At 42.0% G+C, this 16,873-nt stretch overlaps 1 protein-coding gene across 5 annotated transcripts in view; it reads right to left on the reverse strand.

Moving 5' to 3' along the window:
• Positions 1–6,074, reverse strand: part of ACAP2 (ArfGAP with coiled-coil, ankyrin repeat and PH domains 2) — a 148,090-nt gene extending 142,016 nt beyond the window's left edge. For 3 of the 5 annotated variants that reach the window (XR_005019673.1, XM_036850175.1, XM_036850172.1), the window contains exon 1: positions 5,760–5,876. Coding sequence is in view for 4 of the 5 variants with exons in the window: in XM_036850175.1 (XP_036706070.1) it covers positions 5,760–5,812 (53 nt within the window). In the remaining variant the exon portion in view is untranslated. Of the gene's footprint in view, positions 1–5,759 lie in introns of all 5 variants that reach the window. The other 2 variants (XM_036850171.1, XM_036850173.1) reach the window with 2 other exon arrangements.
• Between the last annotated feature and the right edge of the window lie 10,799 nt (positions 6,075–16,873).

A 16,873-nucleotide genomic window follows, 5' to 3' on the forward strand; every position in this document is an offset into this window, starting at 1 on the left:
TAATCCCTCTTATTTTTGTAAGACAGCAATGATGTCCCCTCTCTCAGTCCTGAATCTAGAAATTTGAGTCTTCTCCTTTTTTTTCTTGGTCTAGCTAAAGGCTTGTCAGCTTTGTTGATCCTTATGAATAACCAACTTCTGGTTTCATTGATTTTCTCTAGTTGTTGTACTAGTCTCCATTTTCATTTATTTCTGCTCTAGTCTTTTTTATTTCCTCCCTTTCCCTGCTTTGAGATTAGTTTGCTATTCTTTTTCTAGTTTCTTAAGATGGAAGGTTAGATCATTGATTTGAGATCCTTCTTCTTTTTAATATAGGTGTTCGTAGGTATAAATTTCACTCTAAGCACTGCTTTAGCTGCATCCCATAAGTTTAGTACGTTGTACTTTCGTTTCCATTTGTCTGAAAGTATTTCCTTATTTCCTTGTGATTTCCTCTTTGATCCACTGGTTATTTAGGAATGCGTCGCTTAATTTTCAAGTATTTATAAATTTTTCAGATTTCCTTCTGTTACTGACTTCTAATTTCATTCCACTGTGGTCAAAGAACATATTTTTCATGATTTCAATCCTTCTGAATTTACTGAAGCTTGTTTAATGCCTTAATATACAGTCTGTACTAGAAAATGTATTCATGTGTACTGGAGAGGAATATGAATTCTGCTATTGCTGCATGAAGTGTTCTATAGATATCTATTAAATCTTTTTTTGGTTTATAGTGTTATTCACATCTTCTATTTCCTTGTTGACCATCTGCCTAGTTGTTCTACCCATTATTGAAAGTATTTATGTCTCTATTATTGTTGGATTTTCTATTTCTCCCTTCATTCTGTCAATTTTTGCCTCATGTATTTTGAGGCTATATTAAGTGCATATGTTTATAAGTATATGTCTTCCTGATGGATTGACTCTTTTACATATAAAACGTCCTTTATCTTAGTAATTTTTGTCATAAAGTCTATTTTATCTGATAGTAGTATAGCCATTCCAGCTGTCTTTGGGTACTACTTGCACTGTTTATCTTTTTCTATCTTTTTTACTTTCAACCTATTTGTAGTCCTTGAATCTAAAGTATTTCTCTAATAAACAGCATGTAGTTGGATCATCATTGAAATTTTACATAATAAAAAGTTGTTAAGTAAATAAGGCCAAAATACATAGAAAGAACATAACCTCTTCTGAAATTGAAGAAGCTATTATATAGACAAAAATATTCAAGAATAGCCATTAAATTTTTGGAAAAACAGTAACAAAGGAAAAACTTGTCCCACCGGATATCATAACAGACTATAAAATTTTACAACTAATATATTAACAATATTTGCAGGAGAACAAAAAATTACATTGGTACAAAAGAGTAGAATCCAGAAAAAGACCCATGTTCATATACATATTTGTATATGCACGTATGTGTGTAATTTTAAATCAATGGGGAAAGGATGGATTATTCAATAAAAGGTATTAGGACCAGGGCTTCCATTAAGAAGAAAATAAAACAGGATCATCTCCCACACTCAAAACTAAATCCAGCTGCACTACATGAAACTAAAAATTGCTAAAAATAGAAAATATCCTATAATAATGGGAATGGGAACACTTTTCTAGGGAATACACGAAAGCCAGTTTTTAAACTTCTGTATTATAAAAGACACCATACACACACTTAATGCAAATTTAATTAATGCAATAAAGCCTGTGGCTCGAGAGATGGAGTAAAAAGAGTGAATTCACTTCCAAGTCCACCACTTGAAAGTCCACCATTAAGAAGTCAGTTTAACTTCTCAAAATATCCAGTTTGGTATTTTTTTAAACATTTTAAAAACAAAGATAATAATTGCTACATCACAATATATTTTTGTATTAAATGAGATGGTAGCTATAAAAGCATCTAGTATAAGGTCTGGTATGTTATAAAAGCTTGTTCTTCCTTATTTCAACTTAAGCTGGTACTACATTAAATGAGGAATTAGAAGCTGCAATGAGGAGTAGCTGGGTTCCTGTATTTTGGTTCATGATAAAACTATTGATACTTTATAATTCCATTCTACCACTTCTGAAATAAAAACACATTTTGCTTCATCTCTTGTCCACTGTATTTTCCATGTATATAAAGTACCAATTGTTAAGAGTGTACCTGTTCTAAATATGGAAGGTAAAGAGACAAACCAGCCAGGATTGGCACCAGCTTAAGAGCAAGACATTATATGTATGTGTGTGCGTGCACACACGCTTATGTGTGAGCGCACACACGCTTATGTGTGAATTTATTTATTTATTCCAATGTCTTTCAACCATTAAAACCTTTCACCCTAAAACATCTTTTTAAGATTTTTATCCTAAGTTGCTGAACAAGGACCATATCTGAAATAGAATCAAACAATAAACCTTCAGAACGGTACAAAATAAACATTGTTAAGGATAAAAAATAAACGTATCCGATAAAGACTCAATATTTTTATATTTGAGGAATGAATTAGAGCAAAAATCTTCCACAAGTCAAAAAGCACTTGGGACTTCCCTGGTGGTCCAGTGGTACAGCATCTGCCTTCCAAGGCAGGGAACTCCGGTTGGATCCCACATGCCCCGGGGCAACTAAGCCCGCCAACTGCGGAGCTTGCGTGCCTCAAAGAGAAAGCCTACGCGCTGCAAACTACAGAGCCCACGCGCTAGGGAACCCACGCGTCACAGCTACAGAGCACACGCGCCCTGGAGCCCACGTGCCACAGCTAGAGAGAGAAAACCCGCACGCCACAACTAGAGAGAAGCTCGTGCACCGCAAGGAAGAGCCTGCACGCCACAACAAAAGGTCCGCGTGCCGCAACTAAGACCCAAAGCAGCCAAAAAATAAATAAATTTCTTTTTTAGAAAAAGCACTAATTCAACTTTTTATTTCAAACAAAATTTCACTTCCTGAGTGAACCATATGTTTATATAAAGGAAAAAGCACAATTTTTATAAAAATTTTACAAATTTACAATTTAGGGCCCAAACAAGTTCAAACTTCTTCAACAAATGTTTGTCAAAATGGATAATTCCGACTTTAAAAAAGTACCCTTAGATGCATTCACTTTCCTGCAGATTTTAAATGAACAAGATTTTGAACTTTAGACTGGTTTTTTAAAAAACTAAGAAGGGAACCCAAAATTACACAATGAAATGTGCCTTCCAATCTAAAAACAAAATAAAATGTTCACAGGAATGTAAAAGTAACCACTGACTATTCAAATTACTAAAAACAATGTTGCAACTGCAACATCCTTCTCTCCCTATTTCAACCAGTCTTCCTCCTGTTTTCCTTACCAATTTAATAGGAAAATTAATGTCTGAAGCTTGAACACTGATGAAATTTTTCTTCAGCAAGAGCTGCCATTTACGTTGATTCTACAACATTCAAGGTAGTTATGTCCACATACCACATACCATACTTAAATGCCACAAGATTCATTTGTGAAGGATAATAAAAATAGGAATTAGATTTAAAGCAGCACAGTAGATCAGGACACTACAAGGAATAAATAGTACAGCTGCCTTGCTGTCAAAAGAAGAAGCCCAGCCGCCACAAATCTTCTCTTTTGATACAAACACTTCAATATATCACTCATAAAGTGCACAATGCTTTTAAAAGTTTCGCTTATACATAAGGCATGTGAATAAAAACACTTCTGAAACATTATTTTCAAATGCTATAGAAACCTACACAGTAATGGGATTATAGGAAAACTGTAAAAATTAGGAGTGTGAATGATGAGACTTTTATTTACTGGCATTCTTGCCTCTATTGCAGATCTAATCTAGTCTCACAAATGTATACAAGATACTGGAGTTCTCTGAATCTTGGTTTGTCTTCCCAATTTGCAGCCAACAGCAACTGGAATACCGGAAACAACTCTAGAAAATCCCTAACATCCTAATTAATATACAATAGAAATTACATTCAAGTCTAACAAACTATTCACTATAATATTCACTATATTCACTATAATATTCCATACGACTTAATCAGTATCTTTTCCTCTTATTTTATATTCAATGATTCTTTTATTTTAAAAACAAAGACAGCACATGGTTTGTGACCAACACCAGGGATTAGAAGCATTTCCAAATCACTTCTCTCAACTTTTTTTTTTTTAATGAAATTTAAACTGTGAAACAAACTGAGCACAAAGCCACATTCTCTAGGTAAAAAGTGCCGTGATTACCTCATTGCCCAGTAATATTAACAACAATTTCACCAAAAAAGTAGAACTTTTTAAGGTACACTTTAAAAATTACTTCTTTTGCCACACAGTCCTGGAATCTAACTTGCAAAGCTGTCCTAAACAATCCCTTTGTATCTCCTCTGAGTCCATCAAATCATGCACAATATGTTTTAAAAACTAATACCAACAATAGCAATCAAACCAGGTGCACGTTTTTACAAGCAACAGCCCTAAGCTCCAAACAAAATTAACACCAAAAAACAAACAAAAAAAAAAATCAAAGGACATTCTCTTAGGAGTTCCTTAGTTTTACAATAGTTTTCTTTGCTTTTCACTGAAAAGAAAATGGCAAATGAAATTAACAGTGATAACGATGAGAACAGTTAGTTCCCAGGCAGAGGATGCAGGAATTTACAACCCAGGCTTGGCCTAGAGATCAGCGGGCACACACACATCAATGGTCAGGGGACGCTTTCAAGACATGTCACTATCTAACGGAAGTTCTAAAGGCCTTATTTTTAAGGCCTAAGGACAACCCTATAAATGCACTGTAAAACACAACCTAGCAAAACTCCATTCTCCAAAACAATTCAAGAGTTTCCTACGATGCCCGAAACCGAAAGAGTCTGTGCTCTGGACACCCTCAGGACTGCCGCCTCTCTCAAGGCAGGGAGGCCAGCCCATGTGAATCGGAGTGCCACCTCGTCAGTTTATGTGACAGATCCACTGGGAGCATCCGACGGTGATCGGGGCCCTCCCGGGCCGACGCTGCTGGAAGAGGAACAGAAATGCCATCTTCAGGGCCCTCCTACTTCCGTTCTCAAAACAGAAATGCACTGTTTCTCCTAGTCCTCACCCCTCAGCCCGGCACCTCTCGACAGCGGTGCCCCTCCAAAGAGCTTAGGTGTAAAGAAAAGCCTACAGTCTCGGACCAAGGTGGACAGAATGCGGTTGGTCAAAGCACTCCCACCCCCGACTCCCGTGCAAAATCAACCGCCAGCGCCTTCCGAGGAGCACCACCCCTGGCAGGGGACACGCCAGCAGCAGAAATCGACATCCCAGTTCGCCCCCCACTCCTTCCTCCTCGGCGTAAGAGGAACTAAGTGAACTACAGGAGGGTGCCCTGCAAGCTCCCTCAAAGAGGGGCTGGGGTGGGGGTGGAAACGAAGAAGCAGCGGAAGGAAAGGGAAAGGACGAGCGGCAAGAGGAAGAGAACGAGAGCGCGCTCCGCAAAGGGCACGAGTCTTCGGGGACACGGCTGCACCCCAGGTCCCCGGAGATGGTGCGCCCCGCCTTTCGGGCGCTCCGCCCCGGGCAGAGAGCGAGGAAGGGGGATAAGGAGGCAACGTCCTCCTCTGGCCCAGCCTCGCCCCTCACGAAGGGCTAGTCGGGGCTGTCGTGCCCTCTCCGGGTCGGGAGCGACGGCATCGGCAGCCTGCCCCGTCGGAGGGCGCGGACTACGGGGCCTCCCGCGCGTTCCGCGGGCTGCCTTTCACGCCCCCACCGCCGGGGGAGGCAGCTCCGGGTGACGCCTGCCCGGCGCCGGGCGGCCGCGTCGGCTACCTGAAGCGGGGCGAGTCCTTCAGACACTCCTCGAAATCCACCGTCATCTTCATCCTGCCTCCGCCTCGTCTCGCAGGCGGCGCTGGAAGAGCCGAGGGAGCCGCGGGAGCGGCTGCGCTGGGGACCCAGACGGCTATGGCTGGCGCACGGCCGCGACTAGCGCTGCGCAGAGCTGCGGAGGGCGCCTCGCCCGCTGGTCATAGCAGCCGCGAAGACGGCGGCGGCAGCGACGACTCGTCAGGCCCCAGTCCTGCCCCTCTTCCTCCCGCCCCCAGCAGAGGACCGACCTCAGGGAAACGACCCGGAGTGACAGCCGCAGCCAGCCAACCACGAACACGACGGCCAATGGGAGGGGCTTCCGGTAGCACCGCCTGCGGGCGCTCGGGCAACGCGCCTAAGCGACGGTAGCGGAAGCTAGTGAGCGGCGCGACCGTGGGAGCCTCCTTGCCAAAAGCGTTCCGAGGGCCAACCAGGATGCGCGGGCGTCGTTAGGCGGGACGAACCGGTTGCTGGGAGGCCGGCAGCTGAGGCTCCTTGGGAAGGAAGTCACGTGGCTGAGCGCCGCGCTTCCCCCGGAGCCCCCGCCTCTTCTCCTGATTCTCCAGCCCCGCCCTGCTGAGCTGCCAACAAGGAGGAGCCGCCGCCTGCAGGTCTGAGAAAGGAGAGTTGCTTTTCAAGACAGCTTTGGCAGAAATCTGAAAAGGTTAAAAGAGTAGAGATCATAAAAGGAAGAGATGGTCTAAGCCACCACTTCCTTTCAGTTTAGAGAAACTGAGGCCAGGAGAGGAGCGAGGGTAACTTTAATGATAAAATCCGTCTTTCACTTACTGGCTTCATCACGTAATAATTTGAAAGTATCTCCCATGTATTGATATATATTTTCATATAACCAGAGACTACTTTCAGAAGGAGTTGGCATTTGGGGTGGGCATGGAAAGATCAGAAGGATTTAGACAGATAGGGGAGGCAGGGCGTTTTGTGTGGAGGAACCGTTCTCAAAACCACAGAAAACATTCCTCTTTACTGACGCCTTTCTCTCAGTAGCCTTTGCCAGTTCTAAGATGATAGGATTCTGAAAATGCAGGCTCATTTACTCAACTTGCAACACCTGCCCTCTGATACACTATTTTTCTAGGAGCCACTGTAAGATATTCATCTTCTGATCCCCACAATAATCCCACAATCCCCTACTTCTGATTCTTAGATGCCACGGATTCATGGCATGTAATAAAAAGTACCATGGATACATTGTATTTAAGTATATACTTCTAAACCCAACCTAAAAACCATACCCATAAAAATGCACAGGGAGGGTGTTAGAACAGCATAGTGGCTCTGGAGGTGAACTTCCTGGATTTACCTGCTAGCTTTCTCACTGCAAAATGAAGATAACACCACCGATCTGATAGAGTTGTCCTGAGGCTGAATAGATAAGAACTCAAGGCAACAGTGCCACAAAGTAATCATTCAGTTAATGTTGGTTATTATCATAATTGTACCACTTTCTTCTTCAGTACCATAAGCATAGGTTAGGTTTAAGTCTTCTCACTTCCACTGCCTAAAGTCTTATATAATAACCCTTTTGACCATCTGGTTAAGTATAGCATGATGGCATGCTGTTTTTCATAACGTATGGTTATATCTTGATCTCTTCCTCACCTTTAGAAAGTAACAGCATACTTTTGAGACATTTCAAAGAATATATATGCATTATATATGTTTCTTCTTTGTTTATAAACTTGGTTTCTTTTTTTAATTGAATTGCATATCCCTAGAATCTACACAGCTTCTCTTAATAACTAGAAACTATTGACAGTTAAACATTCAGTGTCCTCAGACACTTCAGTTAGTCAAGACAACCTCTTCTAGATTTGTAACTTCTGTGTCAAATTTAGAGAGTTGGCCATTTCTACATTTAATTGTATTCCATATGCATGACAACTAATCTGTATATACAATATCATATTGTTTCAATGACTCAACACAATATAACCTTTTGGAAGACACCTAACATGACACTTTGAGATTCAGATTAAAATTCAACTGCATGGCACCATCAATGCAAATAACTAAGCTAATTATCAAATGAACATCTTTCTGTGGATGGCTAAATTTACATATACCTAGTTAGTGATAACACTGTCACAATTTTTCTTTGCCCTGTGATAAAGCAAGCATTTTGGGGTGTCAATTGTAAGATACGTCCTAAATTGAGAAATATTAAAAGTGAGATAGGGTAGGAACATTGAGTCTTAGAATAGAAGGATTACAATATTATTATTCTTATAATAATGGAAACCCAGGCCCCAAGATACAAAAATAACCAGCTAGGTGACTCAGGCCCCATGATCCAGACTCTAACTGCAAACTGCCCACTCTCCCTTTAGAATTCAGCCTTTACAGTTGTGGCTCTGTCTGCCTGTGTAGCATTTCCTTTTCATCTCTTTAAAACGCAGCTCAAATGCCACCTCTTTCAGGAAGCCTTCTCTGTTTGCTGAAATACAGACCTCTCTTTTCAACACACGGTGAAAGTTAGTTACCAGGCCCAGTCTACACTCTTAGATGATATAAATGATCAAAACTTAAATCTCTTCCAAATTTCTTCTCCCCAGACTTCCCAGTTCCTTCCTCCAAACCCTCTGGAACCCTGCATACCCACAGCCCTTCCCAGAATGCTTCTGATTTCCTCTGAGAATACTTTTGACTATACATCCTCTCGAGCAGAGGTTGTTCAGTGCCCCCTCTCCGATCCTTCTGAACCAGGATACATAGTCAGCAAGAGTCTAACTCTTGACAGCAACTTATAATTTATATTCCACCTTCATGTAAGAATTTCTTCTTTGAGGCTAATATCATCTAAATAAACCACTGTCTTACTTGCCCCATTGCTGTTATCTACCAATCTCCTAGTAGCCCCCTCCCTTAGCCTGACTAATTGCATTGCAAATTATCTCAAGAAAAGGGAGTTATGATGAAGGTAACCATGAGCAGTTACTAGAACTGAGAAGCCCAGAAACTCAGGCATCTCTGGGCACTGGTTTCCCTCCCTTAGCAGCTGTATCCTCTCTCTTTCTCACCTACTCCCCAACTCCCACCAGTTTCCTCCTTGCTCTCTTAGGGATTCTGTTCCCCTGTGAACCTGGCTTGCATATAAGCCCTCATTGCTACTTGTTCCTTCAACAAGTTGGTTGTCAGATGGCTATAGGGGCCAAGCAGATAATGTAAATGAATGAAGCTGGCCAGGTGTGAGCATATGGCGTGGGGAAGGCCATGGTGAAGGGGAAAGCAGGTGCCCTGTGTTCTACTTGGCTTCAGTTTTTGCCATATCAGACTTCTGAATTTTACAAGAGAAACCAAATAGCCAGATTTCAATGTGAAACCTTCCAATTCTCAAACGTTGGCAACCCATTCAAAATATTATAAAACATTGCACAGGTCATAAAAATGTATCAAGGCCACTCTGCAACTTCTGCTAAATATTTCTTGACAATTCTTGACGTATCCTTTCAACCTGTGCTCCTGGAGCTTATCATTTTAATCTGTTTTCCAATTCCCAGATCCCAGGAGAAAATCCGATTAACCCAGCTCATCTTTTCATGACAGGTCACACAGGTCCCTGGCAAGCCGATAGAAGGGCAGGATCACTCAACTTAATCATTTGTACAGGAATGGTGTCAGGATGCAGGGTTCAGGACAGCTGACTACTAGACAAGGCAATTTCCCTAAAAGAAGGTGTCGATGGCTAGGTCCCATAAAGCACAGCTAGTCAACTCTCATCCAAGACTTTGGCCTCTCACTCACAGTCTTCCAACCCCAATTCCTACCCTCAGCTAAGGAGATTTCAACATTCACTCATTCCTTCTTCATTCAATAATATCCACTGAGCATGTACTCTGGCCAAACCCTGTGGTAGGCTCTGAGGTTTACAGGTGAAATAAACAGTGTCTCCCGTCTAGAGCTATCAGACCAGAGGGGGAAATATGTGATTACTTCTGGGCCAGGGGCATGCACAGGGGGCTACTCATACTCTGATGGTCATTTCTCCCAGTGAAGGAAATAAGGTTTCTCATACCTCCACAGATATGAGGGATTTTGAAAAAGTAAGATCCAAGAGAAGGTGTGGAAGGTCTTTCCAAGGACCTTTAATCACAGAGAACTATGTGACTAAAGCACAGAGGTAAACGGTGACCAGATACCAAGGACCTTGTCTGCCACACTAAGGAATTTGTATCTTAAAGCAGTGGGAAGCCACTGGGAGAATTTAAGCCTGGGAGTGAGATCTGATTTGAATTTTAAAGGAGAGTGGGGCAAGGGGGTGGGAGCAATTTCGAGGTTTTCAATCAAGGCAACTGCAGTCAAGAGATGTTTAGGAAATACAGTTAAAAGGTTCTGATGGCCAAATGAATGTGAGGGAGGCAATGAAGACTGAACTCCTAGGATGACTCCAGGTTACAGGTTGCAGTGACTGGTAGGAGGTGATGTCATTCACACAGAGAGAAGAAAGTTTATCTCTTTGGCTCAGAATATGTCACTCCAGAAAGTCCTTACATGTTCCCATGTTAAACTTTGTCTCACCCAGGACATTCCATGCACAAGCCCAACCTTCAATGTTCCCTGCTGCCTCACTCACACACATTCACTTCACACCCCAAGTCCCGACCCCAGGACTCTCTCTTTCAGGCTGTTGGTATCCACTTGTCTGGTCTTCCTCCACCACTTCAACAGCTTTTTTTTTTTTTTTTTTTTTTTTACCATGCCCCCTACCTCTCCCTAGGTCATTCCCTGGCTATTTCACACACCCAGCACTGGATCAATCCAAAGATTTCCTTCATGATGCCTCCCCCGCTAGTTGTTGAGCAATACTGGAGACAATTTATATCTTAAAGCAATGGGAGCCATTGGAAGTGTTTAAGCAGAGGAGTGTGATGTGATCCAATTTGTATGTTAAAGGGGGCTGGATAGGCAAGAGTTGAAGGCTTTTACGGCTGAGACTGTATCACTGCATTCAGTAGTTCAAGACTTGGACACTACATACTCAGGCGTTTCAACTGTCTTTGTACTATTTATCTGTTGCCACATCCCTGGCGCACTGACACAATGGCTATTCCCAAACTTTGCCAGCCAAGCTGTGGCCCACGCCTCCATGATCTGTAGATAATTTTGCCTCTTCACAAAGAAGACAGGAGTCATTAGGTAGGAATACTCTTCCTAGCCCTGCCCCGCATACTCATCTATATTCCCATCTTCCTTACTTCTTACCCACCTATCTCAGAGGAAAGTGTATCTCTTCCTTGTGCTCCAGACCTCACCCCTTCCCTTCTCCTCTGAGAAAGGTTCTTTCTCAGTATCCTCACCCTTTCTCTCCACTGACCTTTCTTTTCTCTTTGAAGAAAAGAGAAAGAAATAGAAGCATATATCCTCTGTATCAGTAAGGATCATTTTTGTTGTAAGAGAAACTATTTGAGTAAGGCAAAAATAAAGAGTTCATGATAAAATAGGATGATTTCACCTGGAGTGGGGATGATACGCTTTCCATGGACCTTGAGAAGTAGTTGGAACCAGGCCCTGTAAAGCCTGGATGCTCCCTCCCCTCTGTCCTTTCCAAACATCTGCTTTGTTCTTCTGCACACCTGAAGCTTACTTCACCTGACTGTCCAGGCCCAGCTCCCGAGATTAACCAACCAACCGGCAAGAAAGGGTTTTCTCTCTTGACCCAAATTCTAAATTTCTTGGGGGAAGTATCAGCCCAGCTTGGATGATGTACCCCATCAAGGGCCAATTGACCACATCAAGGGGACAGCCACATACAAACATAGCTTCAGAAGCCTCCCTCTGTGACCATGTGGATAGGGGATCAGTTAGCAAAGAAGGCGGACAGGTGAGTTGAGTAAACCCCCCCTTTGGCTATTGCCAAATCTCCCTCCATTGCTTCCTAAGATTCTTAAGAGCATAGTCGCCACATTTTCTCCTCCTGTTCATTCCACTATCCACTGCATTCTGTTCTCCACTCCCTACCCACCCCCATCAACTGTTTTCAGTAAGGTCACTTTCCGATTGCCAAGCCAAAGGACACTTTCCAGTACTTATTTTTCCTAACATGTCTTCAGCACTTGACACTCTTGGCAACTCTTTTCACCTTGGAAACTCATAGCACTCTCATGCTTAAAATTCTTCAATAGTTTATCATCACCTAAAGCTATGGTTTTTAAGCTTTCCTTAATCATGGGACCCTTTGTTTAAAAGAAAAAGTCTTTCACCAGTACCCACTATTAAATGGGTAAAAGCAGAGTTGGTGTGGTTGAATTAGGGGTGGGAGACCCAGACCCCTGCCCACCTGGGCCCACTCCGCATTCCCAGATGACCCACCAGTGGACTCCAAAGAGATCTCACAGCTCTACTGAATAGAATTTGAAAACCACAGACCAGTAGGATAAACTCCAAATTCCTTAATTTCATAAATAAGGCCCCGTCAACCTGCCAACCTTTCCTACCTTCTTTGCTGCCAATCTCTCTACTCCAGACAGGTTCAGCCATCCACGAAGGGATTCTTTCAGTGGCTTTGGTGTGCTTTTTTCTCAGCCCCACCGTGGTACATGATGTTTCCTCTGCCTGAGTGGGCCTCCTTCCTCTGTGTGCCTGGTGAGCTCCAATTCATTATTTTCAAGTTGGCTTAAATGGAATCTCCTCAGGTGCTTCCCACATGACGTGACTTCTCCTTTGTGTCAGCACATAACTCCATTAGAACAGAGTTCAGTTCAGCTTTATAATTTGAGATTTTTATACTCATGTTCTCTTCAGACCTGGAGCTGCTGGGTGGTGACATTATGTTCTTTTCATCTTTTTAGCTCTAGAACCTAGCCTAGTGCCTGGCACTTACTAAGTGTCTGATAAATGTTGAGTAAATAGATGTATTTGTCTCCCCAAATGATCTTTTTCTTATTCGCATCCCCATGATTACTTGCACACGTGTATATACTTCCCCACCAGATTATGAGCTCAGATAACAATACTTATATGTTAGGGTGATGGTGAGAACTAAATAAGATATACATAAAAGTGCCTAACAATGCCTGATTCATTGGGAGTTTTTCATCCTGGCTGTATAACAGAATCCCCTTTAGAGTTGTTCTGTGTTTGTTTGTTTTAATGTAGACTTGTGGGCCCTACTTACTAAATCAGATTTTCCAGAGGTGGTCCAGGGCATAAGTCCCACAGATGATTCTGATGCACAGCCTTCATAATTGAAACTCAGTACATGCTACCTAATGTTCATTTTGTAACTGGCATAGGTCCTGTTGGGTCTATACTTCAGTACAGTCTGTACCCTCTGCTGCTCTTCTTCCTTCCTTCTGCCCCCTTCTCACCTTCCTGCCTTTATTACATAGTAAGAAGACTTACTCTTTGCCCAACTACGAACCCCACAGATCCAAAACACCAAAGTTTCTAAGCATTAAGAATCAAGAATGTAACTTCTTGATCTGGCTATGGTCTCTCTCTGAGTGCTTTCCTGGAAGTCCTCTCTCATAACCACCACATTTAATTGATCCTCAGATCCTGTTAACTTTTTCTTGTGTAATAGCTCTTGAATTTGTGCCCATCTTCCAATCCTCATTGCCACTGCCTTGGTTCAAGGCCTTCAATATCCCTTGCCAGAATTATTCTAAATAGCATCCTAACTGGGCTCCTTGCTTGTTATAGGTTGAACTGTGTTCCCCTCAAATTTGTATGTTAAAGCCCTGTGCCCAGTACCTCGGAATGTGATTGTATTTGGCGATGGGGTCTTTAGGGAGGTATTAAGGTTAAGTGAGGTCATAATGGTGGGGCCCTCGTTTAATAGTATGAGTGATATCCTTATAAGAAGAGGAAGGGATCCTAGGGATGCAGGCACACGGAGAAAAGGCCAAGTGAGGACACAGAGAGAAGGCAGCTGCCTGCAAGGCAAGGAGAGGGGCCTCAGGAGATACCTGCCAACAAATTGATTTTGGACTTCCAGCCTCCAGAACTGTGAGAAAATAAATTTCTGTGGTTTAAGCCACCCAGCCTGTGGTATTTTGTTATGGCAGCCCTAGCAAACTAATAGAGTCACTCTGTCTTTGAATGCCTTGGGTGTCCGGGGAATCCTCCACTTTACTCAGCAGAGTCAACCTGCCACCGTCAAAGCCGGAACGGCTGTCATTCTCTTTCCCAGCCCTCCTCACACAGAGGAGGAGGGACTGTGACCTAGGCTTGGCCAGTGAGAAGCAGCCACCCCAATCTTGGTCTCAAGTCATAGACAGAAGAGGAAACTAAAAACATTGTTCTGTCCAGTCCCTTTACTTTATAGGTGAAGAAATGGAGGCGCAGCAAAGAGTAATCTGTGCACTTATCAGACCTCATGGGGATTCCATGCCAGAGCCCAGGCTCAGCACACTGCTTCCTATTTCTCCTAAAAGCCCAGGAACTAAGGCCAGCTCCACTGGTGCTGGTCATCCAGCATCTGAACACAGTCAGGGCCTGGTCAGCAAGGACAGAGGGGCACTGGTGTCTGCCACAATGGCAAAGGATCAATGTGACTAACCCTGACAAATCAAAAAGAAAAAGAAGGAAAAGACCAAGAATGCTCATATCTTAAAAAATGGAAGTAATACAAATGGACAAAAAACTACAAAATTCAGAAATCAAATATATGCAAATTAGAAAGATATACCTTTTCCTCCCCTCTCAGATGGTAAAGATGGAAAAGAATGCCCTAGAAAACAACCCATTAGAGTGTAAACCTCCTGAGAGCAGAGACTTCTGTTTTGCTCCCCACTATATCCCTATCACGTGGCACAGAGCCTGGCAGATAGTTGGGGCAATTTAATATTTAATATTCAGTAAGTGACTAGCACACCTGTGTGAGATCGGCTTTCCTTACTGCACAGGAAGGCAGTCAAATCCAAGCCCTGCAGCCTTCCCTCTGCCACACACAACACATAAGAAAATACCTGTTCTTTAAAGAAGTATGACTGGCTGTACCACACAATTCTGAAAACTCTGGTGCATGAGAAGATAAAGTACCTTCAAAAAGGAAACAGGAAACATGTATAAGAAGGAAAAATTAAGTAAACACTGGTGAGACTGTGTAGATAGAGGTTCTCATACACTGGAGAAGCATAGAACTTTTCTGAAGGACCCTTTGGCAATGTGTATCAAAGTGCTAAATATGTTTATCCTTGAATTTATCTTAAGAAAAGGATAGGAGATATGTACATATACATGTTTGCTGCAGTGTTATTTCTGGAGAAAAAAAGATATATTCTAAATTTTTACTAATAGATGGGTTAAATAAATTACAATATATCCATACAGTAGAATACTATGTAATCTAAGTCATTCTTGGGGGGAAAAAAAAAAGAGAGAGAGAGAAGAAAATAAATCCAATATTAGCAATGATTGTTAGTTTTGGTTTAATCCTTTATGTTGTACCTCCTTTCTTTGTAAACATATATATTACGTTTATAATTGGAAAAAAAGTCTTCAGACCTATTATTCCAAGAAAAGTGGACCCTAAAGTGTTTAAAATTTTACCTATTTGCTCTATTTTAATCACTTATATCCTGCATGTCTCATAAATTAAGAAAATATTAAATAATAAGGCAGTTAAAATGAAAGTTTTTCTAAAAAAATGAAAACTATGGGGAAGAGAATAAAAAGTTATGCTAAGAACCCAGGCTCTTTTTTTTTTTTTTTTTTTGGACAAGGTTAAAAATAAAATACACTGTTGTTCCAATTAACTGAGAAAAGAATTCATACCACTAACTCAGGAAAGACAAACATTTTCCAAGAGAAATTTATACAAGCTTAATTTCTGTTCCTATCACCTGTTAGGCAACTAATGTGCACTTCCACTGAACCCTCTCTTTAGTGCTGAATTCATGGCTTTGAAAGTGCTTACACATGAGGATGTGGTATTATCACAAGGACACTTTGGTACTTCCTTTTAGTGGGCCTCAAAACACATACCCTGTTTTCTTTACTTTTGTTATTTTAAAGAAAGTTTGGTATTTCCAAATATGAAAATGAAGCTTTACTAGGGGACTTCAGTTTTGTTGCTGTTGTTTATGATTTAAATACTTTGAACATTTGCACATGTACAAAGGGGTATGCAATGAAGGGTAGGTCTCCTTCCTGCTGTTGATGCTAGGGGCACTCATGTCTTGGGCTTCACTGCTTCCTTCCTTACCTACCAAGGGCCACCCATGACCTTCAGCAGAACATTTACTGCTTTTCTTCCTAATATCTGTCTTTTGCCTTTAACTGCCTCTTGGCAGAGGTGCTAGGGAAGTAGAAGGCAATAGAAATAAATTTGTCTTCTTCCTCCTCGTCTTCCTTCATGTGCTAAAGTTGGTATTGTTAGGTAAAACCAAGCTATTGATTTTCATGGCTGAAATTTAAAACTTTTTTTTTCAATTTTTATCAACTGTAGGAATAGAGCCAAATACGTCCCTCACTAGAAAAGCTAAGAAGCTGCCCACCTCATTCCTTAATCTCTCCTAATGACAAGGCGGCTTGTTGTTGTTGTTGCTTAAAAAAAGAAAAAGAGGGGGGAGGAGCTGACGAATTTTACCTATTTATTAGTTCCTTTGAACACACTGTGCTATATCAAGGTATAGATCTACATTACGAGGGAAGTATTCTCTTTTAAAATGTAATGTTGACATTACTCATAGCCTTTTGCACCAACACAAATGCTTGCCCAAATCCTATAAATCCAAAGCTACACACTCAAACACCAGATGTGTGTGCTCTGGGAATGCAAGGGGAAGGATGACGTTTCAAGTTAGTAAAATATCGAGTACAAGGCATAAACTGTTAGAGAAGTGGCAGAGTCCAGGAGTACAAGGGGTTAACCGCCCCATCCCCACCTGAGGCCTCAGTGCCTCAAGTGTAATGCTGTTCAGTGTACTGTGATTTCAACGTGACTGGTCACAACATAGCTACATTCAAAGAACAGAAATTGTCCAACTCCTCTCGTCCCAGCCACCACGACTCCAGTTCCTCACAGTTCTGACTCCAGCTTTCTTACCTCTCTCAGAGAATTAGAACACTTGTTAGAGCAAAACTAATAGGCGGGGCTAGTGCCAGTGGCGTGC

Source organism: Balaenoptera musculus, chromosome 4, assembly GCF_009873245.2.
Source record: "Balaenoptera musculus isolate JJ_BM4_2016_0621 chromosome 4, mBalMus1.pri.v3, whole genome shotgun sequence".
NCBI lineage: Eukaryota > Metazoa > Chordata > Mammalia > Artiodactyla > Balaenopteridae > Balaenoptera > Balaenoptera musculus.